This window comes from Pteropus alecto, unplaced genomic scaffold (assembly GCF_000325575.1).
Source record: "Pteropus alecto unplaced genomic scaffold, ASM32557v1 scaffold110, whole genome shotgun sequence".
Classification (NCBI taxonomy): domain Eukaryota; kingdom Metazoa; phylum Chordata; class Mammalia; order Chiroptera; family Pteropodidae; genus Pteropus; species Pteropus alecto.
The window spans coordinates 13,163,562-13,179,253 of record NW_006431920.1 but is presented as its reverse complement, the minus strand read 5'-3'; the positions used below and the strand labels follow the sequence as shown (position 1 = coordinate 13,179,253).

The 15,692-nt window shown below is 34.6% G+C and overlaps 1 protein-coding gene across 1 annotated transcript in view; it reads right to left on the bottom strand.

Moving 5' to 3' along the window:
* The window catches only part of ABCA12 (ATP binding cassette subfamily A member 12), a 164,405-nt gene that overhangs the window by 137,259 nt on the left and 11,454 nt on the right, over nt 1-15,692 (bottom strand). Inside the window, exon 2 of the mRNA XM_006906757.1 lies at nt 8,939-9,032. Coding sequence (XP_006906819.1) covers nt 8,939-9,032 — 94 coding nt within the window. The remainder of the gene's footprint in view (nt 1-8,938; nt 9,033-15,692) is intronic.

Genomic DNA, 15,692 nt, shown 5'->3' with positions numbered 1-15,692 from the left:
GAAATTATAAACACTTCCTTCCACAGTCACCAATCTGACAGTGCTCTCTGAGAGGAGACAATCTCCTCTTCTCAACTGTCCTGAAAATGTTGTCAACGTAAGAAATGAAAAATGAGGTGAGATTTCTGACATCCTGAGGATTACAGGAAAGATCCAGTGCTAAAATGAAGCAGGAAATGCTGGAAATCATTTAAGTGCTGCAGGGTAACTCAGGTAAAAGCAAATGCTTCTCTGAAATTATTCAAAGAATTAAATCCATTTCCTGGCTCACTTTAACAGTAATGAGCTAGTTTAAAAAAAAAAAAAAAAAGCAACTGTTTTAAAATAAGAAAAGAAAAGGTAGTTAAAGGTAGTTAAAAAGAAAGAAAAATGTCACTCTCAAACTTTAATCTGCTTAAGAATCACCTGAGTTTTTTAACCTGTCTGGTCTTCAACCTCACCCCACTCACTATCTTGAGCACCTCATTACTCGTCATCTCTACAACCTCCTCCACCACTACCCAGATGCTAATTCAGAAAGCCTAGGGTAAGACTCTGGAATCTACATTTTCGACAGGCTTATTTAGATGATTTTGATTAAGATAGAGTGGTTGAATATATCTGTAAATCACAAATATAGAGAAAAAAAACAAAGAGGAAAAATACTGGTAACATGGTATGACTCCTATATTATTTTCTCTTTAGGTAACTGTTTTTCCATTTCCCAAATTTGTTCTAAATTGTGATATTCTCATTTGGACAGGATGAAATTAAAGGTTTATGGTTAGTCGTACATTGAAAAATCCCCATATTATATAAAGTAATTCTCTATTCTTTAAAGAAACCTGGATTTAAAAATCTGGAAAGAAAGTGAGGAATTGAAGGAAGGGGTGTTAAAAAAAATTCTAGGGAAATATCTAGTTATGATGGTGAAGTCTACAAAACTTTTAGCCCCATAGCATTTCCAGGGCAGTTCCTACACATGTACTTCTTTCGTGCCCTGTGTCCTCACTTATGTTGGTCACTCTCTGTTAGGAATGCAGAGACACTAGTCGTCTAGCTGACAAACTCGTACTCATTCAACAATACTCACACTAAGGTGTAGGACTCCCATGTGAGGACTTTCCAGACACACCAAGTAGTGCTATATGAGCCGCATGGGAGCCCAAAGCAGAAGAAAAATCAGTAATATTGATTTCGACTTTATTTAAAAATTTGACATTTTGTTTATTGTGGATTTAAAAAAATAATTTTGACATTTATACTATTATATGGAAATATGATTTATCTTGATTACTGAGTTTCTTGTCAACCCCTCAATTTTGTACTGCACTTGCCTCACCACGGTCTGAGCTCTGATCCCAGGTAAGTTGTCTGGACTCCATCTTCTCTGCTACTTCTGCTCTTGGACCTGCCTTCACTGTAATATTTATCACATTGCATTATAGTTTCTGATATACTTCTTACTCTCCTATAGACTTGATTGCTCTGAGGGCTCACGGCTTTTTTGATCAGCACAGACATAATAGGCACTCTTTCAATATGTGATAATGGCAAGAATAAATGCTGTGAAACCAAGTCTCTTAAATGTTCTAGGCCTCGGTTTCCTCATCTGCCAAATAATGATAAGATACTAAATTATCTCAATACTCTATACATGTATAATATATTATAAATAAAATAACATAAAAAATAATATTCAGTTCTAATGTAGCTCTTACTATGTGTCAGGCACTTTTCTAAGTATATAACAAGTATTAACTCATTTAATTCTCACAACTAATCTGTAAATAGGTGCTATTATTAGCCTCAGTATGCAGGTGGGGAAATTGAGGTTTGAAGCACCTAAGAGATTATCCAAGGGTCATATTTGAAACCAGGCAGTCTGCATATGGATGCATGCTTTAAGCCCCTATATTGTCTCTCACAATAATAATAATTATATATATAAATATAAATATGCAAATATTTAACCAGAACAAAATTTTAGTTTTTTTTTTAAGTGTGAAAATATTATAGGTCATTCTAATTCCAATATACAATGAAATTCTAACTGACCAATGACCAGTGAATATTGTAGGCTGTGACATTCCTTCTATGAGAGCTACTTTATTCTAAAAATACACTGATTCCTTTATCAAAGCAAAGAACATGATGTGAGCCAATTTAAAAAATGAGAAAAGTCGAATAGTGAGAGCAGCATAAAATGACTAAGGCTTGGTAGACCAGATTTCCTGGGAGATGCTTAAAAGAAGGTTTAATAAAACAATCACTCAGGAAAACACACTGTCAGCCAGCTATGGAGCCAGACCCTCACCTGTGAGCCTGTGTCTGGGCTCTCTGCTCTCCGAAAAGTGAAGGCAAATTGGCTGAAATTACTTTGTTAAATCCGGCTCTTAGCTTCAAGGGCATATTGAAAACATCAACTGATATTGGCAACCTCAGCAAGTGACATTACATTTGTGAGAATTTTAGAAATAATCAGTTATTTATCTTTATCACATGGCTCGGATGTTAGAGATTTCTATCTGAGAGTAACAGGAGCCACTCTGCTCTTTATAAATGGAAGGTAAGAGAAAAGGAGTAAGAAGAAGGAGACATGTGGCTCCTAGGGCTGATTTCAGTGAGAAAGACACCTCTGGAAAGCTTATAAATAGAACATCAAAAGTAGGGATATTGTAGAATGAACACACACACAAAAAACAAGAACAAAAACAAAACAAAAAATCTGCTGCTGTAGTTCAAGGTACTTCCGGTTCTGATGTACCTCTGTACTAAGCCTGAGAGGGCATTAGTTAGGAAATCCTTTTGTCTTGTTATCTGGCATTAGGGTGTACCCATCTGCATTGCGTGAGAGAATAGCAGAATTTCATGTCAGAAGCTGGGGCAGATGGGCAACTACCAGCAGCAGCTGTAGCTGTTCCCATGCCGGAGTGTGATGGGGCCATGCTTCCCTTCCTCCTGCCTGTTTTCTACATCTCTGTGCAGAATCCTAGAGGAAACAAAGCCACAGTCTGATCCCAATCTCAGTTTCTATGAGTTTCACAGAATTTATCTCCATGTTACCATCTAAAGGGTCAGTAATGTTTCCCAAAAGTTGTTAATTACTGATTTGCTGATGGAAGAAGTAAATGATGGGGCTTTGGCTGTGAAATTCGAAAGCTGTTCCAACATCTTCTGGAACTTAAGCAAGAAGCAGACTGTAAATCTCTCCCACACAAAAATCTTATGTATGCATTCATAAGAGCTTTTAGGTATTCATGATGGAAATTCCCAGGTGGATCACCTGGGGAGGAGAGAGGGGACTTTATGTTCATTTTGTCCCCCCATCACTAGCATTATAGACATTTTTGACAGTACAGTAAGATTTCCCTGGATCTGAGAAGTAAACATCAAACTAAAAACAAGCTAACTTCTTTCCCTTTACTCATTTCAGACTCACACTGAGTTTTTTTTTTACTATCCACCTTTGGGTGAATTTTGTAATTCAATTATCCATATCAATCTTTCAAAGTGTATCACATTCTGACCAATATATTAAACTCCTATTTTACTCCCTATATGAGGAATCATGCTACATCTAATATGCTTGTGTTGTTATGATGTGACTTCTGCTATTAATGTACTCTCTCTCCAATGAATGAGTCAAGATTAAAGCATAAAGCACTCAGAGACCACTACAATCCAATACATCAACAAAAGATGTAAAAAGGAGGAATAACTGGAGTTTGAATGATCAGGAAAAGCTAAAGGGTAAGCCTTAGATGTGATCTTGTCTCTTAACAGACATGGAGGATGATACATGAGCATGTGGGTCCAAGTGGGAATGAGTATGGGCTGAGCAGAACACATGCAGATACTGCTTATTTAGGCACAGGCATCATATTGCAGAACAGAAAGAACAGAAAGTTGGATGAATTCTGATTATAAAGGTCTTGAAAGTTAGATAAAGAGGAGTTGAAACTTGGTAAATCCAGAGAGTATTTTAGGTGATTATCTGATGAGGAAATGTGAAAAGGCCATTGAAGAAACCGAGGCATGAAATAATGAAATGTGGGGACTAAGGAACGGCAAGAAAAATGGAAAAAATGGGTTAACTTGAGGACACGTTTCACGAGATAAATTCTGATTTGAAGGCTACTAAGTATGGGAGGTGAAGGAAAGGAAGGAGTCAAAGATGACTCAGATGTTTCTAACCTGAGAGGCTGCCCAGTGTTGCTGGCACATGTGAGAATGGAGACATTAGATGGGGCAATCCCTGGCAGAAGAAGAATGATGATGAGCTCTGAGCTTCCCAGAATAAAATCTACATTAATTTTGAGCCAATTAAGGTAGAAAAGGAAATTATTTACTACGAGTCCCTCAATTATTACTATTACTATTAAATCATGAATGTGCCGGTGAGCGTGGTACACCCAGAATCCCGTCCTCATGCACTCGCCATCACTTCAGTGAAAAACATCACATGAAAAGTGAGCGGCAAGAGCAGGGCCAGAAGAAATCTAACTCCTCTGACTTTCACAAGCCTCACCGGTGAGATGCCTTATAGGCTCCTTCAAAGTAAAACCACACAAAAGTTTTCTCTTAATAATTCAGGTAGTGTACATATAACAACACGCACGAATACCACAAACCACCAATTAATCAATAATTTCAATCTTCCTTCTCACATTTTTTTCCTAGAACTACTGAAAAGTAGAAAAACCAATTGAGTTCATTTTTACAGCCATGTGCACACTATGATAGTGCTAATAGATGGGATGAGGATGACAAAGGAGATGCTGTGAATTCAGATGATCCAGACCTTAGTATCACCATTGCTAGTGCTCGAGACCTGGGTAAAACCACTTCATCTGCAGGTAAAACTTGTGCGGTTGAAATCCAGACTCAGGCACAGAGTAACACGTGAATGTTGGCAAATTACTTAACCCTTCTGTGCCTCAGTTTTAGCATCTTTAAAATAGGGGTAATTGAATTACATAGTTCAAAGAGATGACGTGAGTACTAAGGAAATATATGCAAAGTACTTAGTGGTTAAGTGTTCAGTAAACGATCACCCCTATTATTATTTTTATTTGTCCCTGAGGATGAAAGCTATGCTATGGAGGTCAAAAGACATGCTAGGAATGTCAGTCTTGCATTCACCAAAGCCACTGAGTCACATCTGGATGGATAGTATTTAGCATAACTCTGTGATAACACAAATTTGTACATAAGTCACCTGCCTTCCACCAGCTCCTATGTTCAGATGTGGATGGGCTGAATTTCTTATCTTCTGAGGGGTGTTAGGAAGTGATAGCCTCAAGACAGTTAGGATTTAATTCAATGCGTGGTTATCCTTGTACAGTATAATTTCCATTGTGCTTGTAGTGATATTTTCAATCACTTAAAAAATATTGTTTTTCATTAGCTTCATAAAAATGTGACTCCTTGTTTGGCAAGACTGAATTTTAGGAGTCCACTTATCTCATTATGGCAAGGTTTTACTGTTCTTGAGAAGTAGTCAGTTCCATAGTAATAAGGAGCTGCTTGCCTGCACTTTAGGGATATATGTGTGTTAAAAGGAGACAAAATTAATTCACTGCACATTATAGCTTGGCTTAGTCTAAATGCATTTTGGAGAGCTGTTTTATTTGCCTTTGCTCCTAAGCATAGTATTTCGGCTTTAAAGTTTGCCTCTTGACAAGCCACTGCATGTAGAGATTATAAGGGGTTGGAACTCATTCAAACTTGGTGCCTCAGCCCATTTCTCCCCCGTGTGAACTAGAAGCATCAGGGCCTGCCTGCCAGGCTTTGGAAGGTTTCCTTACCTGGAATGTATTATTTGCAAAGGCTAGTTACATAAGCTGTTGGTGGCAACACAAAAGAGTGTAGGTGAAAGCAGACGATGCTGAAAGTAAGCGTTTTGCTCTGGACTGATGTTCACCGTGGCAGAGACGGCCGCAACTTCCTTACTCATGAAAAACTGAGACCTCTCCAGAAGCCCGGTCTTCAAAAAGACCGGGAGGGAGCCCTTTGAGTTGCTAATTATATTTGGTCTGAATGGTTTATCAGTCCTACAGACCTGCCAAACTATTCTGGGAGTAGAATGTGCACACAGGATGACAACTCCCGTTCTCACCATAGCTGAGTTTCATCTGGGGTGTAGCCTAAAGTTTCAATTTCATTTCTCTATTGCCCAACCAGCAGTGAAGAAGTCACTATAGCCCAGAAAGGATTTTTAACTCTGTTAAGTGGAACCTGATTTCTATGGTACAACAACTGCAGTGACTCATGCAAAATTCATCAGTCAGAAGCAACATTCTTCATCGAATATAATAGTTAGGATAATTTTGATTTGTGTATTAGAATGTGCCTCTCCCTCATATTTCTTGATTTCATGATACAGAGAAGGGGTGTTTATATGCCTACTTTCTAATTTTTTGTCTACTTTTGCAAAATCCAAATAATGCAACCTGAGAAATTCATATTGCCTACTAGATGTTAAAAATGTGAGTCCATGAGCTTAAAACCAGATTCTGGAGCCAGACTGCCTAGGTTCAAATCCTGACACCACCACTTCTCAACTGTGCAGTCTTTGTCGAGTTACTTAATTTTTGTGTGAGTTGTGTTTCTCAACTGTGAAATAAATAACAAGTGCCTGGCACATGGTATGAGATCAAATAAAGTTATTATTAATGCATTTTAATCTTCCAGTATAATAGGCGAGAGAAACAAAGAAAACAATAAGAAACAATAACAATATCTAAATCTAAACTGTCATTTCTAAATTAATCTCTCTCTACCACAAGCAAGAAGAAAAGGTAACTGTGTCTATTCTAGTTTTAGATTCTCCAAATTACCCTACAAAATAGTACTTTTAATTATAAAATTACATTTTATACTCTATTGATTATAGGATGAGTTGAAATCTTGGACATAATTTGTATTTGGCTCTTTATATAAAAGAGTAAGATACAATATAAATCTCATGGACAAAGAATAAGGAAAAGTAGTTTCTAAAACCTTTGTGTCCTATCCCACGTGATTGAATTTTGGCAAATTGCAGTCTTTGTGAGTTCCAGTGTTCTTATCTGTAAAGTAAGAGAGTCCCTTCCAGTTCTAATAATAAATAATAAACTATATTTTGAGTCTTATAAGATCTGAGAGACTGGAAAAAATATTTTTAATGTTTGAACTTTTCTATAATTTTGTTTTCTCCTACCCACAAACATAAAGATAATCACCATAGCTAATTATCATTGGGGTATAATAATAGGTCTATAGTAAAAACTGGTTATTCATCTTCCTTTGGATAGTGTGCTTTTGCGGAGCCATTTAGATTAGGTCTATGATGCATTTGTCACATGGTTCTTCTGATTTTTTTCTTCATAATTTAGTAGAATTATAAGAGCTTTTCATAATTTTCTCTATGAATCTCTAAATCTCATCATGTAGCACTAATTAGATTAAGACAACCCACACATCTTATATTTCTCTCTTGGAAGTTTTATAAGAGGAATTTTATATAACTGAAAAGTCCTTAAAAAGAAGAAATTGGTAGAAATAAGTTGTGAAAAGGAGCCCAAAACAACTTCTAAAACTATCATTAGCAAATTGATAATTAGCATCTTAAACCAGAATAGTTCAAAGAGTATTTGTTCTTATGTGATGAATGTATTTATTTCTGAAGTCTATGCTACTTAAGATATGCAAGAATACACGAATTCCACCAATATACAATGGAATTAATCTGCTATAAAGAACTAAAATACGCACAATACAAAGAAAATTATGCTGTTTTTATAAACAGCCTAATAAAATCTCATCAACAACTCCACATAATAATGTGCAAAAGTCCTTTAGGAATGATAAGGTGCTGTTCAAATGTAAGGAATTATTCATTCTAGTACCAGGAGTGTAAATGCTTTACACTAATTGAATGGATATTTTCTTTTGAATTATCCTTTGTACGTGATTCAATCCACCATGGCTCTCATCTTATTTCTTAATACTGGGTGATTGAAAAGCACTGTTCTTTTTCAAATGTCACCAACTCATTATTCTGTTTATAGGTAATTCAGCATAGTATTTTTTATATAGAAAATTGCCATAATTTAGCCAAAATACAATCTGATTTACAGAAATTTGATTAACTAGAATCTTTAGAAGATGGCTGCTTTGTGAAATGTGAAATATCTGACATGACTTTTCCTTAAGAAAAATTATTTACTTAAGTAAAATACGTAATAAGTATTTATTAAAATAATAAGTATTTCTACTGAGAATACTGGGTCCAAAGTTTAAGAACAAAAATGAAAACAACATTGGTCAGATCATTGAGGTTAAAAAGTTCATCTGCCTCAGCCCTGAGGCCTTGTCTAAGTCTTTTCTGCATTTTCATTCTGGATGCAAAAGAAAATAATAACATTTGGGCATTGTACCCTGTTTACAACTTGGCAATGCTAAATGCACCTGAAACAACACTAATTGGAAAACAACCCTCTTTTAAACTAAATGATATATTTGTACCACTCTAATATCAACCCTGAAGAGAGATAAGACATTTTTATAATAGTACTCCAGATTTCATTCATTCGGTTGATCAAATACCAATCTATGGTTTCTGCCACAACACAAAACTAAAGGATGATCTAGCTGAGATTGCTCCTTCTTTGTGTTGTCCATACCATGGTGAGATTTACGAGATGAATAATAAATGAGTCAAAATTTTATAGGTAAGATTTAAAATATATTCTGGCTCCTACATGCTCAGATTTTTCTAGATAAATATTATAGGCTCATCTTTCTAACTAATACAAAAAAACTGGAGGAAATAACTATGCTAAGTACTATACAAATATTTTCAAGTGGCAAAACTATTCAAAAAATAAATTTCAGGATGAAACACTAAAGTGGTATCAAAATAAATTTTAACTAGAATCCAAAAGTTAGAAATAAAGAAATCTCATTTACTTACAAGTTGATTTTGCTATTGGAGGAAATTTGGTCCGGGTAATAGCCAAAATGATGAAAATAATGACTGGCCATAAAATCAAGACAAGTGTCCAAAGCTGAAAAATAATGATGGGAAAATATGTTAATTATATTGCTGAAAAAAAAAAAAAAAACCTGACAAAAAGTACATCATACTATAAAATTCCAACACAAGACAGGTATTTGCCTCTAAATTTCATTAATAAGAAAGAAATGAGAGATTTTTAAAATTTAAAGAGACCTAGAAATGAACAGAAGAATGATTTGTTCAGACTTAAAACCCTAAAATGATCTGACAGCACCTTTCCAGTCACCTGTCATAACTTCCCCGATAGCAATAATTTTTAAAATTCAAATCTGATTAGTAAGTTCCTTTCTTAAAATCTTTTAGTTTCCCAATTGTTTTTTGATAAGGCTCAGCATTCTAAACAGAGCATATAAAACCCAACATAATTTCAACCTAATCCTATCTTACCACTTCCAATGTTAGCATTCTATGCACAGCCATAAAGATTAGTGTATGACATTGGATAAAGGCTCGCTAAACATTATTGAACAAATGAATAACTGAGTCAATGACTAAACAAAAATTTAAAGTTATATGTAAACTTCCTCTCTCCCTTACCGGTATAAATAGTATCTTATATCTGCTTTTAAAATATTCTTATCATCAATATTTTTTTGCTCATTAAATGAAATGGTAATTTTTTCATGGCAGGAACAGTGTCTTATTCATCACTGAATTTTCACTGGTACAAAATAGATGCTCAAACAAATGTATATGGCATGAAACACAGTCAAAAAAAAAAATACAAAAGAGTAATGAAACCCAGAGCTGGTTTCAAAAAGATAAACAAAATTGATAAACCTTTCCAGACTCGTCAAGAAAAAAGAGAGAGGACCCAAATAAACAAAATCAGAAACGAAAATGGAGAAGTGATAGCTAACTCCACACAAATATAAAGGATTATAAGAAAATACTAGAAGCAATTATATGCCAACAAATTGGATGATCTAGAAGAAATGGATATATTTCTAGAAACATACAATCTCCTAAGACTGAGTCAAGAATAAACAGATAATCCGAAGTGACCAATTACCACTAATGAAATTAAATCAATAATCAAAAAACTCCCCAAAAAACCAAAAAACAAAAACCAAAAATCGTTCAAAGAATTAACACCTATCCTTCTCAAACTATTCCAAAAAATTCAAGAGGTGGGAAGGCTTCCAAATTCATTTTATAAGGCCACCATTACCCTGATTCCAAAACCAGACAAATTATAGGCCAATATCTCAGTGAACATAGATTCGAAAATCCTCGACAAAATATTAGCAAACCAAATTCAGCAGTACATTAAAAAGATCATACATCATGATCAAGTTGGATTTATTCCTGGGAAGGAAGACTGGTTCAATAGCCACAAATCAATTAATGTCATATACCACATTAACAAATTGAAAGATAAAATCATACGATCATATCAATAAATGGAGAAAAAGCATCTGACAAAATCCAGCATCCATTCATGATAAAAACTCTAAGCAAAGTGGGAATAGAGGGAACAAACCTCAACATAACAAAGGCCATATATGACAAACCTACAGCTAACATCATACTCAATGTGGAAAAACTAAAAGCATTTTCCTTAAGATCAGGAACAAGACAAACCTGTCCACTTTTGCCACTTTTATTCAACATAATGTTGGAAGTTCTAGCTATAGCAATTAGACAAGAAAGAAAAATAAAAGGCATTCAAATTGGAAAAGAAGCAAAACTGTCATTACTTGCAGATGACATCATATATAGAGAGAGAACGTTAAAGATTGCACCAAAAAAAACTATTAGAACTGATAAATGAATTCAGTAAAGCAGCAGAATACAAAGTTAATATTCAGAAGTCAGTTGCATTTTTATACACCAATGATGAACTATAAGAAAGAGAAATTAAGAAAACAATCCCATTTACAATTGCATCAAAATAAAATAAAATACCTAGGAATAAATTTAACCAAGGAAATAAAAGACCTGTATTTGAAAAATTATAGGTCATTAAAAAGAGAAATTGAAGAAGATACATATAAACAGAAGCATATACAGTGCTCATGGGTAGGAAGAATCAACATTGTTATGTCCATACTACAAAAAGCAATCTATTAAGTCAAGGCAATCCCTATCAAAATACGAATGGCATTTTTCAGAGAACTTGAACAAACAATCTAAAATTTTTATAGAACCATTAAAGATCCCAAATAGCCATGGCAATCTTGAGAAAGAACAAAGTTGGAGGTATCCCACTACCTGATATCAAACTATACTACAAGGCTATAGTAATCAAAACAGCATGGTACTGGCATAAAAACAGAAACATAGATCAATGAAACAGAATAGATAATCCAGAAATAAATCCACATCTGTACACTCATTTAATATATGACAAAAGAGGCAAGAATATATAATGGTGTTCAGAAAACTAGACAGATACATGCAAAAAAATGAAACTGGACCACCATCTTACACCATATACAAAAATAAACTCAAAATGGGTTAAAAACTTAAATATAAGACCCAAAACTATAAAACTTCTAGAAGAAAACATAGACAGTACACTCTCTGACATTGCTCTTAGTAATATTTTTTCTAACATATCTCCCTGGGCAAGAGAAACAAAAGAAAAGGTGAATAAATGAAACTAAATCAAACTAAAAGGTTTTTGTACAGCAGAGTAAGCCATTATCAACAAAACGAAAAGACGGTCTACTAACTGGGACAAGAAATTTGCCTATGATATATCTGATAAGGGATTAATATCCAAAATTTATAAAAAAACTCATATAACTCAACACCAAAGAAACAAACAATCCAATTAAAAAATGGGCAGAGGACCTGTATAGGTATTTCTCCAAAGAGAACATACAGATGGCCAATAGACATACGAAAAGATGCTCAATGTCATTAATCATCAGAGAAAAGCAAATTAAAACCATAGGAGATATCACATCACACCTGTCAGAATGGCTATCATCAATAAATCAAAAAACAACAAGTGTTGGCGAGGATAGAGAGAAAAGAGAACCCTCATATATTGTTTGTGGGATTGCAAATCAGTACAGCCACTGTGAAAACTGTTTGGTGTTTCCTCAAAAACTTAAAAATGGAACTACCTTATGACTCAGCAATTGCACTTCTGGATATTTATCCAAAGAAAACCAAAATACTAATTCAAAGGATTTATGTATGCTTAGCCTATGTTCACTGCAGCACTATTTATAATAGCCAAGATATGGAAGCAACCTAAATGCCCATTAATAGGTGATTGGATAAAGAAGTTATGGTACACATATACAATGGAATATTACTAAGCTATAAAAAATGAAATCTTATCATTTGCAACAACGTGGATGGACCTAGAAGATATTATGCTAAGTGAAATAAGTCAGACAAATACCATAAGATTTCACTTAGATGTGGACTCTAAGGAACAAAATAAATGAACATAGATACAGAAAATAAACTGGTGATTGCCAGATGAGAGGAGGATTCAGTGGGCTAGGGGAAAAGGTGAAGGAATTAAGTTCAAATTAGTTACAAAACAGTCATAGGGATGTAGAGTACAGTAAGGGGATTATATACGATAATATTGTAATGTACTTATAGTGCCAGGTAAGTACTAGGGTAATTGGGGGGATCACTTCATAGATTATGTAAATGTTTAACTATTGTGCTGTATACCAGAAACTAATATAAAAATTAAAAAAAAAATTTAAATGTATGCTGCATTGACATGTCTATTAGAGAATTTCACTGTGAGACATTTAGGGAGTAGCTTTTCTCCCCATGTAGACTTGATTTAGTTCCTAAGACATTAACTGGTTAATATTTTACATGTCTATAAAATTTTTCAAACATATATTCACAAGAATATTAACTGTGACATGCAAATAGTTATAGTGTTCAAACCAACCCGTACAGAACAAATCTTGCCTATACTTAATAAAGTAAAACTTGGAACTATGTTTCTGTCTAGTTACGCAGTCAGACTTGTTATCATTCTTCCTGCACTTTCAGAGACAATTTGCTTCTGCCAAACCTCAAACTACTGTCTGGGGCTCTTCAATTCTCCAAAACAATCTAGACCCACCCAATTATTGACCCTTAAGAAACTCCTAACCTAAACATTCTATGAAAATATCATTGCGTGTTTAACAGCACTGCTCTCCTTGCTGGCAGGCATTTTATCAACTTCTCAAACTTCAGGTTTAAGGGCAAGTTTTTAAAAATGAAAGTTTACTGTCAATCTAAGGAATCAATCATAGCTGAAAAGCTCCCAGACTGGCCATGTAGCCTAATGTATAGAGTGCTTCTCAAGCAACAATGTGACTTGGCCACCAATAAAAACCACATATTTTCAAATCCCATTAACATTGCAGATACCTCCTAGTGCTGTTTACACTTAATCGTGACATGAAAATTACAGTAGTTATGGGTTCATGATATTTATTTATTTATTTAATGTTTAATAAAGAAACACATATTACCATATCATAAATTTTCTTTTTAATGCCTTAACTGAATTTCAATATGATTGGTTTTACTTGTGACCTTATTTATTGTACTGATTTAAAAACATTATTCTCAGAAGAGTCATACATTTCACCAGCCTGCCAATGACATCCATAGCATAGAAGAAGCTAAGAAGCCTTGATCTGATCCAATTCCCTTTTTTATTCTCTGAGGTACAGAAGGTTAACATAATTTATCCAAGTCACATTCTCAGTTGGGAAGCAGAGCAGGGGACAAGGATCTGAATGTCAAAATACTTGAGCTAGGATTTTTTTAAAAAATTATCATACTGCTCTGAGGAATAAATAAGAAAGCAGTACAGAAAGTATATTAGAAAAATACAAGTTCTATAGAAGTATAAGATGTATTATTTCAGTCTAGCCTCTGATATATTAAAAAATTAGAATCTGTTCTTCAATGATCCTAGATACAAGGTATCATTTTTAATCTGTGACTCATTTGAAATGCAGACTATAAAGAATTAAGTTTAAAAAAATGCAATGTTTGTGGTTTTATTGGTTTTATATTTGAGGTCATAGTTATTTTTTTAAAATAACTGAGTAGGTTTAGTGCCCCGTAGCTACTTTCAGGAGCATCTATTCGTTTTTCTGCAGTAACCTCATGAGAATTCAGTGAGGGCTTGAGATCAACTGTACCAACACAAATGTACATTCACATTAAAATAAGGGGCATATGGTGTGGGATATCTTTAAGTGTTCTTTTGGTTGATCTAACTTGATGGTTTCATGATGTTTTGGTAAATTTTGAAATTAATTTCAGACATGGTTTAAATCTAGACCAGAATGTAACCTATATCAGAGTAGTTTAAGGCAATTTAGACTCTGTTATAGGTAAAACCCACAGCAAGCCATAAGCAATCTATTATCACAAGATTTCCCCTGGGATTGTAGGTCAGAGTGGTTTGAAGAACATTTCTGCATACTGCATTTTAGAAGGATAATAAATACAAAGCCATTCACACTGTGATCTCTGGAAGTGTTAAGGTTGACAAGTTAATCACACGAGCAAGAAATAAACAAAATTAAAATTTTCATAGCAACAGGATTGCTCTCAACACAACTCTAAATATTATCATAAATAACCTAGAAGCAAATGCAGTACCAAGGATCCATATACTAAACTGATGAGTCATAGCTTATTTTTTTGTTTGTTTAGAGAAGGGCTAATATATTGATCTGGCACATATAGATATTGGAGCTACTTGGAACCTTTGGAAAAGCTGTTTTTAAGAGTTTCATAATTTTGCTGATATTTCAATTATCCCACACTTGCCCCTATACCTTACTTGCATTCCACCCTCTCTGCATTCTTGACATCGAAAGATATAGGCACACTGAGTAGTTCATAATTCCTTAGTGGGCCATAGCATTTGTCTTCTTTTATTTTTCCAGGGATTAATTTCTATTAAGATGTCCCATTCTGTTCTCTTTTTCTTCCCTTTCCCTTCCTGAAAAATTTAGTACCCAAAAGTCCTTAGGTGGGGCCCAGCAAGAGAAGTTCACTCTAGGACTGGGGACACCACAGTGACACAGTGAGGGAGGTGAGTCCCTAGCAAGGTAAAGAGGACACCCACAGTGTAGCAGCCAGACATGGGTTGTCAGAGCCCAAGTAGGATAAGAAAAGTATCTGTGCAGCATGAGGAGCAGGCCATTGGTTTCGCACAGGAAGGCTGAGCAAAAGATCACTATATCTTGCCTTTAGAAGAGCTAGGTTTCTCACTGTCTATCAGGGGAATTATAAACACAGAAAAGGAAAAAAACTAGAATAAACCCTTTAGTGTTGGGTTAGAATTAAGGATATGAGCATGAACTCTGAGCTTCCAAAATGTATAAAGAGACATGAAATATAGCTATAAATGTGTATGTATAACTTATTTCCTTCTTTCTGGTTCCATAAGTTATTTCTGTCTCATTGCGTACTACTTGTGTCCCAGTCCTGAAAATATACATTTTCCAAGAAACGCTAGCTTCTTTTAGTGGACAGATGAGAGCTACGTGTATTCGTTGCTATTATTGTTATTGAAGTGTCACTATTTCCAAGCCAAGACAGAACTATGAAGTATATGTAGACACAGAGATAGATGACAGATGATGGATGATAGATAGATGATAGATAGATAGATAGATAGATAGATAGATAGATAGATAGATAG